General features: G+C 34.3%; 1 protein-coding gene across 1 annotated transcript in view; it reads left to right on the forward strand.

The window, feature by feature from the left end:
* ADAD1 (adenosine deaminase domain containing 1) overlaps positions 1-10837 on the forward strand; it is a 48071-nt gene extending 37234 nt beyond the window's left edge. The window contains exons 10-11 of the mRNA XM_046657369.1: positions 902-1034; positions 10724-10837. Coding sequence (XP_046513325.1) covers positions 902-1034; positions 10724-10837 — 247 coding nt within the window. The remainder of the gene's footprint in view (positions 1-901; positions 1035-10723) is intronic.
* The last annotated feature ends 962 nt before the right edge of the window (positions 10838-11799 follow it).

Raw genomic sequence — 11799 nt, forward strand, 5'->3', positions numbered from 1 at the left:
TCTTCCTCAGCAAAAAGAGGAGGATTGGCAGCGGCTGTTAGCTCAGAGCTAATCTTCCTCAAAAAAGAAAAAAAAAATACAAAAAATTTAGTGGCTCAAAACAACCCTTTATTACTGCTCACAAGTCCTTGGGTCAACTGTGCTGGATTTGGTTGGGCTCCCCCGTGTCGGGATTCAGCCGAAGGTCAGCTTGGCTGATCTTAGAGAGACAGCTGGGCTCTGGTCCACGTGTTCTCCCGTCATCTAGTAGACTAGTCCCAGCTAGCTCACATAGCAAAGGTGAGGTAAGAGAATGAGAACACAAAGCTTCTTGAGCCTGAGGCTCAGAACTAGCACATTGTTCTGTTAGCCAAAACAAGTCACAAAGCCAGTCCAAATTCAAGGAGAGGGAACATCAACCGCAGTTATTGATGGGGAGAATATGAAAAGTCACGTTGTAAAGAGGATGGAGACAGAATTGAAGGATTTTGGCAATGTTTGTAATTGCCAAACTAATAAAAAGGTATAATGAAGGGAAAGAGGTACAGTAGCAAAAAAGTTCTTCATCTGTGGACCCACTTTTATTAAAAACATAGAAGTAGTATATATCTATGTGTGCATACATAGACACATGCATATATGAAGGGTGGTGAGGTGTATATATTTTACTTTTTCTAGTGAGTTAAAATTTGCATACAGTTGAATACATTGTACAATTTCTTGAGTTATGATATATGTATATACCTCTGTAACTACCACTTCAGTCAAAATGTTGGGCATTTTCATCATCCCAGAAAATATTTCTGTGCCCTCTTCCAGTCAGTCCCTGGTAGAACTATTGTTTGTTGATTTTAATCCTTGCAACTTCCAGCATAAATCATTGAATAATGATTAGTGAATGTTTCATTCTTTTCTGGTTTAGTTCCCCATTTAAAAGTGGTATGTCAATGGCAAGTCGGCTTTGTAAGGCTGCAATGTTAAATCGATTTAATCTGCTTGCCAAAGAAGCTAAAAAAGAAGATTTGCTTGAAGCTAGTACATATCATGCAGCTAAGGTAAGTCCTTAAAGGAATAGAGTTGATCATAAAATTTAAGACAACGATAATGTGGTACTTCTGATGATGATACATACCAAAAGTTGAATAGTTCCTGAATATAAGATAGTGCCATGTAGTGGTAAAATTAATTTTTAAATGAATATGCCAGAAATTGGTTATATAAATAAATGTCAACACTTAAAGTAGCTACCTCAGTATGGTGTGTGCTTAGTTTGACAGTATTGCTCAAAACCTGCTGTTGCACCCAGAAGAACAAGATGGTAATAAAACTTTTTCTGTATATGATATTAACTATGCTAACTATAGAAGTCAAGCATTCTGTAATAATACTTTAAGCTATCCATATGAATTAGTTGTGAAACAGCTTGAATTTCAGCATGTGATTTGAGCCTAAGTAGGTGATATAGATAGCCTTTTTCTCTCTTTAAAAATATTTATTCTTTTTTAGTATTACTAACATAATGCATGCTTAAGTAGAGAATTTGGCAATTTTTTTAAAATAAGAGGAAGAATATTATTGGTTATTCCACCTGCTATTCAAATATAACCCTTATTAGTCTTTTAATGTAAGCATTTTATTTCAGTTTCTTGTCATGTATGAGTGTATATTTTTGTGCATATATATTTTAAAATATTAAGATCATAATGGATACGTTTTTAACCTTTTTTCATACGACAAAATGTGACATGAACCATTTTATCAAGTTATTAAATATTAAATGCAAATGGTTTCTGATAACATAATTTCAGTTTCAGTAATGATAGAGTATTGTGTGAAAGTCTCTTAATTTCACACATATCTTAATACTCAAACTGTGTAATCCCAACCTGTAAAGCAACTGTATTAACTACAGGTGTGTGTGTATGTAAACACATTTTTGAGTATAAAAGCTTATCTAGACAGTTTCTGGTTTTGGCAGCTCTTTGAGGTTGCAAATCATCTCTATAAAAACAAGTATAACACTGGACAAAATTGTCAAAAAACCACCTTTTCTCAATTCTGGAAATTTACTAAAGGCAGAAAACACATTGAAAAGTGTATATTTTTGAAAAACTGCTAGAACTTCAGGTAAGAACAATAGGAGTTTGTGGATCTTTGCCCGAGGGAGTTCCTATTCTCTCTCCTTCGTTGCTGCTAGTTTGAATGGCAAGAACTGTAGTTTTACCGGAGTGAGCATGCCACCAAACACAGATTTGCTGCCAGAGGGGGCTGGACTTGATTTGGGGCAAAGGATGAAAAATTTGCATCTTTGTCAACTAAAAGTGGCAAACCTGGGGAACAAATGGGGAAAATCTGTAACTTTGCTGGCCCAACATTGCAGTCCTGCTTGGGGCAAGTGGTGGATCAACTCGTAACTTAACAGGTAGAGTTTGGAAATGAAAGGGCTGAGACAAATTCTTTGCATATCCCTGACAGAAACTACACTCATGTACAAGGAAGACCAAAGAGAATCTAGTAAAGAGTGAAGGTGTGAAAGTGAACTGTCTGCACCATTAAGCACACTCCCCTGCGCGCGCACACACACACACACACACACACATTGATCAGAAGCTGGGAGCCCTACAGCTTCAAGGTGTTTGAGCACAGTGTCTGTGGAAATAATTTGTTTATCAATAAACAATGCAGATACAGGGTACCCATAGGAAGCCAGGCTAAAACATAAAAAGAAGAGTAAAAAACTGGGAAGAGAAAACAGCAGCCGCACACCATGGGGAAAACAGATCTCATAATGTAAGCACGCTAAGTTTTTAAAAACTACAACCTTAGAAAAATAAAACAGAGTCCAGAGTTGCTGCAATATATTATCGAAAAAGTCTTAAGTTTCAACCAGAGGTTATAGGATATGTAAAAAGCAGGAAAGTGTAACCTATACTCAGGAAAAATAACAATCAGTAGAAACTGGTTTTTAATGGATCCAAATGTTGAATATAGCAAAGACTTAAAAGCAGCTAATTATAAATATGTTCAAAGAATTAAAGAAAAATATAAAAATGTATTATTAAACATGCGTTCTCAATAGAGAAATAGAAACTACAAAGAAAAGAACCAATTGAATACTTTGGGTTGAAACAATATATAATAACCGAAATGAAAAATTCTCTAGATGCACTTAACAGCACATTTGAGATAACAGAAAAAATCAGTGACCTTTGAAGATATTATCAATAGAAATTATTATGTTAAAGTACAGAATGAAAACAGTTTGAAGAAAAATGAACAGAGCCTCAGAGATTTGTGGAACAATATTAAGTGAACCAACATATGTGTACTAGGAATCCTAGAGGGAAAGGAGAGAGAAAAAGGGTCAGGGAAAATATTTGAAGAAATAATGACTGAAAAATCCCCAAGTTTGGTGAAAAACATTAACAGATCCAGGAAACTCAGCAAACCCCAAGGAAAAAAAAAATAAAGAAGTATCCACACCTGGATACATCGTAGTCAACCTGCTTAAGACCAAGATAAAGAGGAAATCCTGAAAGAAGCAAGAGGAAAAAGTTATCAACCGTAGAACACTACATTTAAAGGCTGAATTCTCATTAGCAATAATGGAGGCCAACCCCAAATAGCCGAAGCAATCTTGAAAAAGAACAGCAAAGCTGGAGAATTCACACTTATTGATTTAAAGGCTTACTACAGAGCCATAGTAATCAAGATAGTGTAATACTGGCTTAAAGATAAACATAGATCAATGAAGTATAATTGATAGTCCAGAAATAAACCCTGGCATTTATGATCAATTGATTTTTAACGAGTGCAAAGATCAGTGGGAAAAAAAATGGTCTTTTCAACACATAGTCCTGGGACAACTGGGTGACTACATGGAAAAGAATAAACTTGGACCTCTACCTCATACGATATACAAAAATTAACTCCAAATCTATTATAGACCTGTGTAAGAGCTAAAATTATAAAACTCTCAGGAGAAAACATAGGAGAAAATATTTGTACAGCTGTATACTGCATAACAAAGCTTTGGACAATGATGGACCACATATACAATGGTGGTCCCAAAGATTAGTACTCTATAGCCTAGGTGTGTAGTAGACTATACCATCTAAGTTGTTCAGATAATGCTCTGTGATATTCACACAACAACTAAATCACCTAACAATGCATTTCCCAGAATGTATCCCTCTTGTTAAGTGATGTATAACTATACTATTAAGTTAGAGAAAGGTTTCTTAAGTCTGATACCAAAAACACAATCCTTAAGAGACAAAAATATTTTAGACTTCATTAAAATTAAAACTTTTGCATTTCAAAAATCATGAACAAGGGGCTGGCCCCGTGGCTGAGTGGTTAAGTTCCTGCACTCTGCTTCGGTGGCCCAGGGTTTCACCGGTTTGGATCCTGGGCGCAGACATGGCACCACTCATCAGGCCATGCTGAGGTGGCATCCCACATGCCACAGCTAGAAGGATGTGCAACTAAAAATCTACAGCTATGTACCGGGGGCTTTGGGGAGAAAAAAGAAAAAATAAAATCTTTAAGAAAAAAAAAAGCAAGAAAATCTTTGCAAGTCATATATCTAATAAGGGACTGGTATCCAGAATGTATGAAGACCTCTTGCAACAAAATAATAAAAAGACAGATGACCCAGTTTTTAAAATGAGCAAAGGATTTGAGTAGACATTTCAACAAAGAAGATATGCAGATGGCCAATAAGCATATAAAAATATATTCAACATCATTAGTCATTAGGAAAATGTAAATGCAAACCACAGTGATATACTATTTTATACACACTAAGATATAGCTATAATAAAAAAGAATGATATTGACAAATGTTGTCAAGGATGTAAAGAAAATGGAACCATCATACATTGCTGGTGGGAATGTAAAATGGTGCAGCTGCATTGGAAAACAATTTTAACAGTTCTTCAAAAAGTTACATATAATGAGTTATTCTGTGACCTAGGAATTCCACTCCTAGGTATATGCACAAGAGAATTGAAAACATGTACCTACACTAAAACTTGTACGTAAATGTTCATAGCAGCAGTATTCATAATATACAAAAGGTGGAAATAATCCAAATGTTCATGATCTGATGAATGGATAAACAAATTATCCATACAGTGGACTGCCATTCATCCATAAAAGGGAATGACGTTCTGATACATTCTGCAACATGATCAGCATTGAAAACGTGTTAAGTGAAAGAAGCCAGACGCAAAAGTCCACATATTGTATGATTCCATTTATGTGAAATGTCCAGAATAGGCACATTCGTAGAGACAGAAAGTAGATTAGTGGTTTCCAGGGTCTGGGTCTAGGAGATAATGAAGTGACTGCTGATGGGTACAGGATTCCTTTTTGGGGTGATGAAAAAGTTCTTAAATTAGTGGTAATGGTTGTGTAACTTTGCAAATATACTAAAAGTCATTGAATTGTACACTTTGAAAGGGTATTTTTAAGAAAAATTTTTTAAATATTGGCACCTGAGCTGACATTTTCTGCCACTCTCTAAAGCCCCCTGGTATACAGTTGTACATTCTAGTTGTGAGTGCCTCTGGTTGTGCTATGTGGGATGCTGCCTCATCATGGCCTGATGAGTAGTGCCATTGTCCACACCCAGGATCTGAACTGGGGAAAACCCTGGGCTGCCAAGACAGAGCATGCGAACTTAACCACTCGGCCACAGTGCTGGCCCATAAAAGGGTGAATTTTATGATATGTGAATTATAGCTCAACAAAGCTGTTAAAAAGGAAACAATGGAGACCAAAATGCAGTGAAATCACGTGTTCAAAGTACTGAAAGAAAAAACTTGGAAATCAAGAATTCTATAGCCAGCAAAATAATCCTTCAAAAATAAAAAGTTCCCAAGTAGGCAGTAAAATTTGTTAGAACTTCCATAAAAGGAATTTCAGAGGAAGTCCCTGAGGCTTGGAAGAAATTATACCATATGATAACCAGTCTACAAGGAAGGAATAAAGAATCCCGAAAGTGATAATTATGTGGGTAAATATAAAAGACATCTGTATTTTTTCTATTTTTTTAGAAGCTGTTTTAAACAATTTTAACACTTTATTATTGATTTTGTAACATGGATACAATATAAATGGCAATAATATAACAAAGGATAGGGAAAGAAATGTATCAGGATTGAGACAAAGTTTCTGTATTTTACCAGAGTTAAGTCAATATGAATCTGAAGTAGAATATGAAAAGATAAAGAGCCATATTATAATTCCTAAAGTAACTGTGAAGAAAATAACTGGAAAATTATGGATGAAGTTTCACCAGAGAAATTAAAATGGTGTACTAAAAGTGCAGTTTTTAAAAGGCAATAAAGAAGAAGCAGAAAAGTAAAAGACATGGGACTTGGAAAATAGTGAAATGGCAGACATAAATCCACTATAGCAATAATTATATTTAATTTGAGTAGACCAAATGCTCCAGAGAAAGGCAGAGATTGGGTAAAGAAGAAAATCCAACTATTTGCTGTCAGCAAGAGACACTTTAAATTCACATACACAAATAGACTGAAAATAAAAGGATGAAAAAAAGACATAACCTGCAATCAGTAGCAATAAGAGAGCTGGAGTGTTTATATTAATATCTAACAAATGTACATTAAGATGAAATATCAGAGCAACATTTTATACTGGTAAAAAGGTTAATACATCAGGAACGTGTAACAATTACATATGTTTGGGTGTAACAACAGAGCCCCAAAATATGGAAGCAAAAACTGACAGAATTGAAAAGTGAAATGGACAATTCTGTTATTATAGTTGGGTGTTTTAATACTCCTCCCTCAGTAATTGATAGTACAACTAGACAGAAAACTAGTAAGAATATAGAAGGCTTAACTAACTCTACCAACCAACCAAACCAAATGGACCTATAGAGAACCCACTGCACAACAGCAGAATATATATTCTTTTCAAGTATATAAGGAGCATTCTCCAGTATGGACCATATAGGCTGTAAAGCAAGTCTTAGTAAGTTTAAAAAGATTAAAATCATACAAAGTATGTTCTAATGATTATGGAATTAGGAATCAACAATAGAATGAAATCTGGGAAATCATTATATAAATGATTAAGTTAATTTCCTCTGAATTAACTTGACCTCTGAATAACCCATGAGCCAAAGAAGAAATTATAAGGGAAATAAGAAATATCTTGAACTGAAATGAAAATACAACATATTAAAATTTATGGAATATAATTAAGAAGTGCCTAGAAATTTATAGCTTTAAATGCTTATATTAGTAAGAGAATCATAAAATCAGTTATTTGAACTTCCACCTCAAAAAGTTAGAAGAGTAAATTAAAACAAAAGTAGGTGGGAAGAAATATAGAATGGGGTAGAAATCAATGAAATAGTAGGGAAAAAATCAACAAAATCAAAAGTTGGTATATTGGGGAAAAAAACAAAATTGATAATCCTTTAGACTAAGAAAAAAATGAGAAATGAATGAAAGAAGGGTCATCACTGCAGACCCCAAAGAGCTAAAATAATTCTAAGGAAATATTATGAGCAACCTTTTGTCAACAGATTAGATGAAATGGACACATTCCTAGAAAGACATAAATTACATAAACTGACTAAATAGAAAATCCAAATTGAACTAAAGAAATTCAATTCTTAGTTAAAATTCTTTCCCTAAAGAGCGAGTGTATATATGGCTCCACTGGTGAATTCTACCAATGTACAAGCAAAAAAAAAATACAAATCATGTGAAAGCTCTTTCATAAAATAGAGGAGGAGAGAACACTTTTCATCTCATTTTGCAAGGCCAGTATAACCCTGATACAAGGACGAAACTGGACAAAAACATAGAAGAAGTGAAAACTACAGGGCCAGTCCTGGTGGCCTAGTGGTTAAATTCAGCACGTTCCACTTTGGAGGCCCAGGTTCTCTTCCTGGGCATAGACCTACACTGCTCTGTTAGCAGCCATGCTGTGCTGGTGGCCCACATACTTAAAAATAGAGGAAGATTGGTGTAGATGTTGGCTCAGGGCAGATCTTCCTCAGCAAAAAAAAAAAAACTAAACTAAACTACAAACCAGTATCTCTCAGGAACATAAATGCAAAAATTCTTACAAGATATTGACAAAACCAAATCCAGCAGCATACAAAAAGATTATATACCCCTCACCAAAAGGTTTATTTCAGGAATGCAAGGTTAATTCAACATCAGAAAATTATTTGATGTAAACATATGAATAGGTTCCAGTTCAAAACCCACATATGTATCTTAAAAGATGTCCAGAATGCATTTGACAAAATCCAACACCTATTCACGATAAAAATGGTGAATAAAAAAGAAAGAAAAGTGAACTTCCTCAACCTGATAAAGGCATCAACTGTTGACATCACACTTCTCACCCCCTTCCCCACCAAGATTGGAGAAGAAAGCAATAACGTCTCCTCCCACCACTTCTATTCAACATTGTTCTCTAGCTCCTAGCCGGTGCAGCAAGGCAAGAAAAAGAAGGAAAGGCATTCAGACTGGAAAGAAAGAAGAAAAACTTTCTTATTTCTAAATGATGTAATCTTGTATCTAAAATATCCTGTGGAATCTACCAAAAACAATTATATCATGTGAATGTAGCACACGAGATAAGAACAATATGGAATAATAAATTGTGTATCTATATACTAGGACCGAACACTCCAAAAATAAAGTTGAGGAAACAATTTCATTCACAGGAGCATAAAAAAATACTTAGGAATAAATTTAATAAAAGAAGTGTAAGACCTATACACTGAAAGTGATGAAACATTGCTGAAAGAAAGTGAAGAAAACTAGTTAAATGGAGAGATGTACCATTTCATGCTTTGGAAAACTCAGTATTGTTAGGATGTCACTTCTCTTGAAATTAATCAATGGATTCAATGCAAATTCTGTCAAAATCCCCCCAAGCTTTTGTGTAGAAATTGACAAGCTGATTCTAAAATCGATACGTAAATCCAAGGGACAGAGAAGAACCAAAACAATTTCTAAAAAAGAACAGAATTGGTAGACTTACTCTACATAGTTTCAAAACTTGTCATAAAGCTACAGTAATCAACACAGTGTTTTGATGTAACGAGTGACATAGGTCAATGGAATCAGAATAAGAGTCCAGAAATAAACCCACTTACTTATAGTCAATTATTTTATACAAAGGTGCCAAAGTAATTTAATGGGAGAAAGATTAGTCTTTTCAGCAGATGGTGCTGGACTTAGTGCTTAACTTACACTTAGATCAGTTATACAAAAAAATTAACTCAAAGTGGATCGTAGACCTAAAAGACCTAAAACTATAAAACTTCCAAAGAAAACATGAGAAAATGCTTGTATTCTTAGGTTAGGGAAAATTTTCTTAGATATGACACCAAAAGCACAATCCGTAAAAGAAAAAATTGATCGTTCAGACTCCAAAATTTAAACCTTGCCTTTCAAAAGTCATCATTAAGAAAATGAAAATACAAGCTACAGACCGGAAGGAAAAAACTTGCAAAGTTTTACATCTGACAAAGGTCTTGGATCTAGAACATATAAAGAACTCTTACAACTTAATAAAAAGAGGGCAAACAACCCAGTTCTTTAAAGTATGTAAAAGAATATGTACAAATGGCAAATACACGTATAAAAGATGCTCAGTCTCAGTCATTAGGGAAATGCAAAGTCAAACCACAATGAGATACCACTGCACACCCACTAAAATCCAAGACTTACCAGACTAGATATTGTGGAGAAACTGGAAACCTTTTGCACTACTGACAGGAATGTAAAACGATACAATCACTTTTGAAAACAGTTTGGCAGTTTCTTACCTTACCATGTGATTCAGTACTTCCTGGGTATCTATCCAGGAGAAACAAACTTATGTTCACACAAGACTTATACATAAATGTTTACAGGAGCATTATTAATAATAGCCAAGAACTGGAGAAAATTCAGATGTTCATCAACTTGTGAATGCATAAACAATGTGATATATCCATACATTGGAATACTAATCACCAATAAAAAGGAGCAGACTACTGATACATGAAACAACATGAATGAATCTGAAAACATTATGCTAGCTGAAAAAAGCCTGACAGAATACATGGTATGTTAATCAATTTATGTGAAATTTTTCAAAAAAGCAAAACTCTGGAGACAGAAAGTAGATTAATGTGGTTGCCTGAGGCTGGGGCCAGGAATACAGATTGACTGCAAATGTACAATCAAGTGGAACTTTTTGCAGACGATGGAATTGTTTTGTAACTGGACTGTGGCAATGGTTGCATACCTGTATAAATTTACTAAAAAACATAAAACTCTATACTTAAAGTGGGTGAATTTATGGTGTGTAAATTATGCCTCAATAAAACTGTTTTTGTAAGTTCATCAGTATGTTCATTTATAAAAAATGAAATAAGCCAAAATATTAATGGTGGTTATCTATGGTTTGGGAATTACAGGTGATTTTTATTTCCTCCTTTATAGTTTCTCTATTTTTCAAGTTTTCTGTAAGGAGTATGATTACTCTTTTCATTAAAAATGTTAAAAAAGAAGAAAAATTGTCTTTTAGGAATGTTGGGAAGGACAGTTTATTTTTGAGAAAAAATAGGAATTCAAGAAGATTTTCATTAATTTTTAAAATGTGAAACTAAAGAAACAAGATTAGAACTACTTACTTTTCATAAGCCAAATTCTGTCTATATTCTGTAATTCCGTTTTTTTCCTTTCTGCAGTGTATGTCTGGATCCTATCAAGAAGCTAAAACTTTGTTGAAATCTTACTTGCAGCAACATGGCTATGGCTCCTGGATTGTGAAATCTCCCTGTATAGAGCAATTTAGTATGTGAATTAGGCAATCCACTGTCTCATTAAAAAATCTTATTTTTTGGTGTGTTTTGACTAGTAAAAATGTTTTAAAAATATTGTTGGTTTTCAGCTTTCAAAATTAGTGTCTTAAAACAACAGTGTCCAGAGATTGCTGAAAATTTGTAAATATTTATGTCAATTTACATTGAAACATTAGGGTTTTTAAAATATTTTTTTGGAAAATAATTACCTTATTCATTATGTAGCAATTTTGTATTTATTTTTGCAGACTTTATAAGGCCATTACCCTTTTTGTAGTTTAAAAGAGAATTCATTTTTTTTTTTTAAGTTTTTGCTTTAAAGCTATCCATACAGTAAAGATAGTCAACATTGTGTCCTGGTATCTCACTTATGATTCTTTTTTAAATTAAAAATTAGAATCCAAGGGGCTGGCCCCGTGGCCGAGTGGTTAAGTTCGCGCGCTCCGCTGCAGGCGGCCCAGTGTTTCGTTGGTTCGGGTCCTGGGCGCGGACATGGCACTGCTCGTCAGACCGCGCTGGGGCAGCGTCCCACATGCCACGACTAGAAGAACCCACAACGAGAAATATACAACTATGTACTGGGGGGCTTTGGGGAGAAAAAGGAAAAAATAAAATCTTTAAAAAAAAAAAAAAAAATAGAATCCAAGAGTACAAATAACAATTCTTACTCATTTGTTGATTAATTCAACAGACGTTTGAGTGCCTAATATTTGCCAGTCACCATGCTATGTGATAGGAAATAAACAGTAAGTAAAACATCATTTCTCATGTCAGAGAAGTTCATGAATGCTAACTGCACATATAAGTGCAGAAAAATGTTAACCACGTTAGGGAATAATTTGATAAATTATTCTGATAATAGAATATGATCATAAATACTTTAAATAGGATTGCCCGTTTCAAGTGTCCTATAAGATCTACCCAAATTTTATTTAATCCTTTATACTTTAGAATAGTACATA

The sequence above is a fragment of the Equus quagga genome, chromosome 3, assembly GCF_021613505.1.
Source record: "Equus quagga isolate Etosha38 chromosome 3, UCLA_HA_Equagga_1.0, whole genome shotgun sequence".
NCBI classification, from domain to species: domain Eukaryota; kingdom Metazoa; phylum Chordata; class Mammalia; order Perissodactyla; family Equidae; genus Equus; species Equus quagga.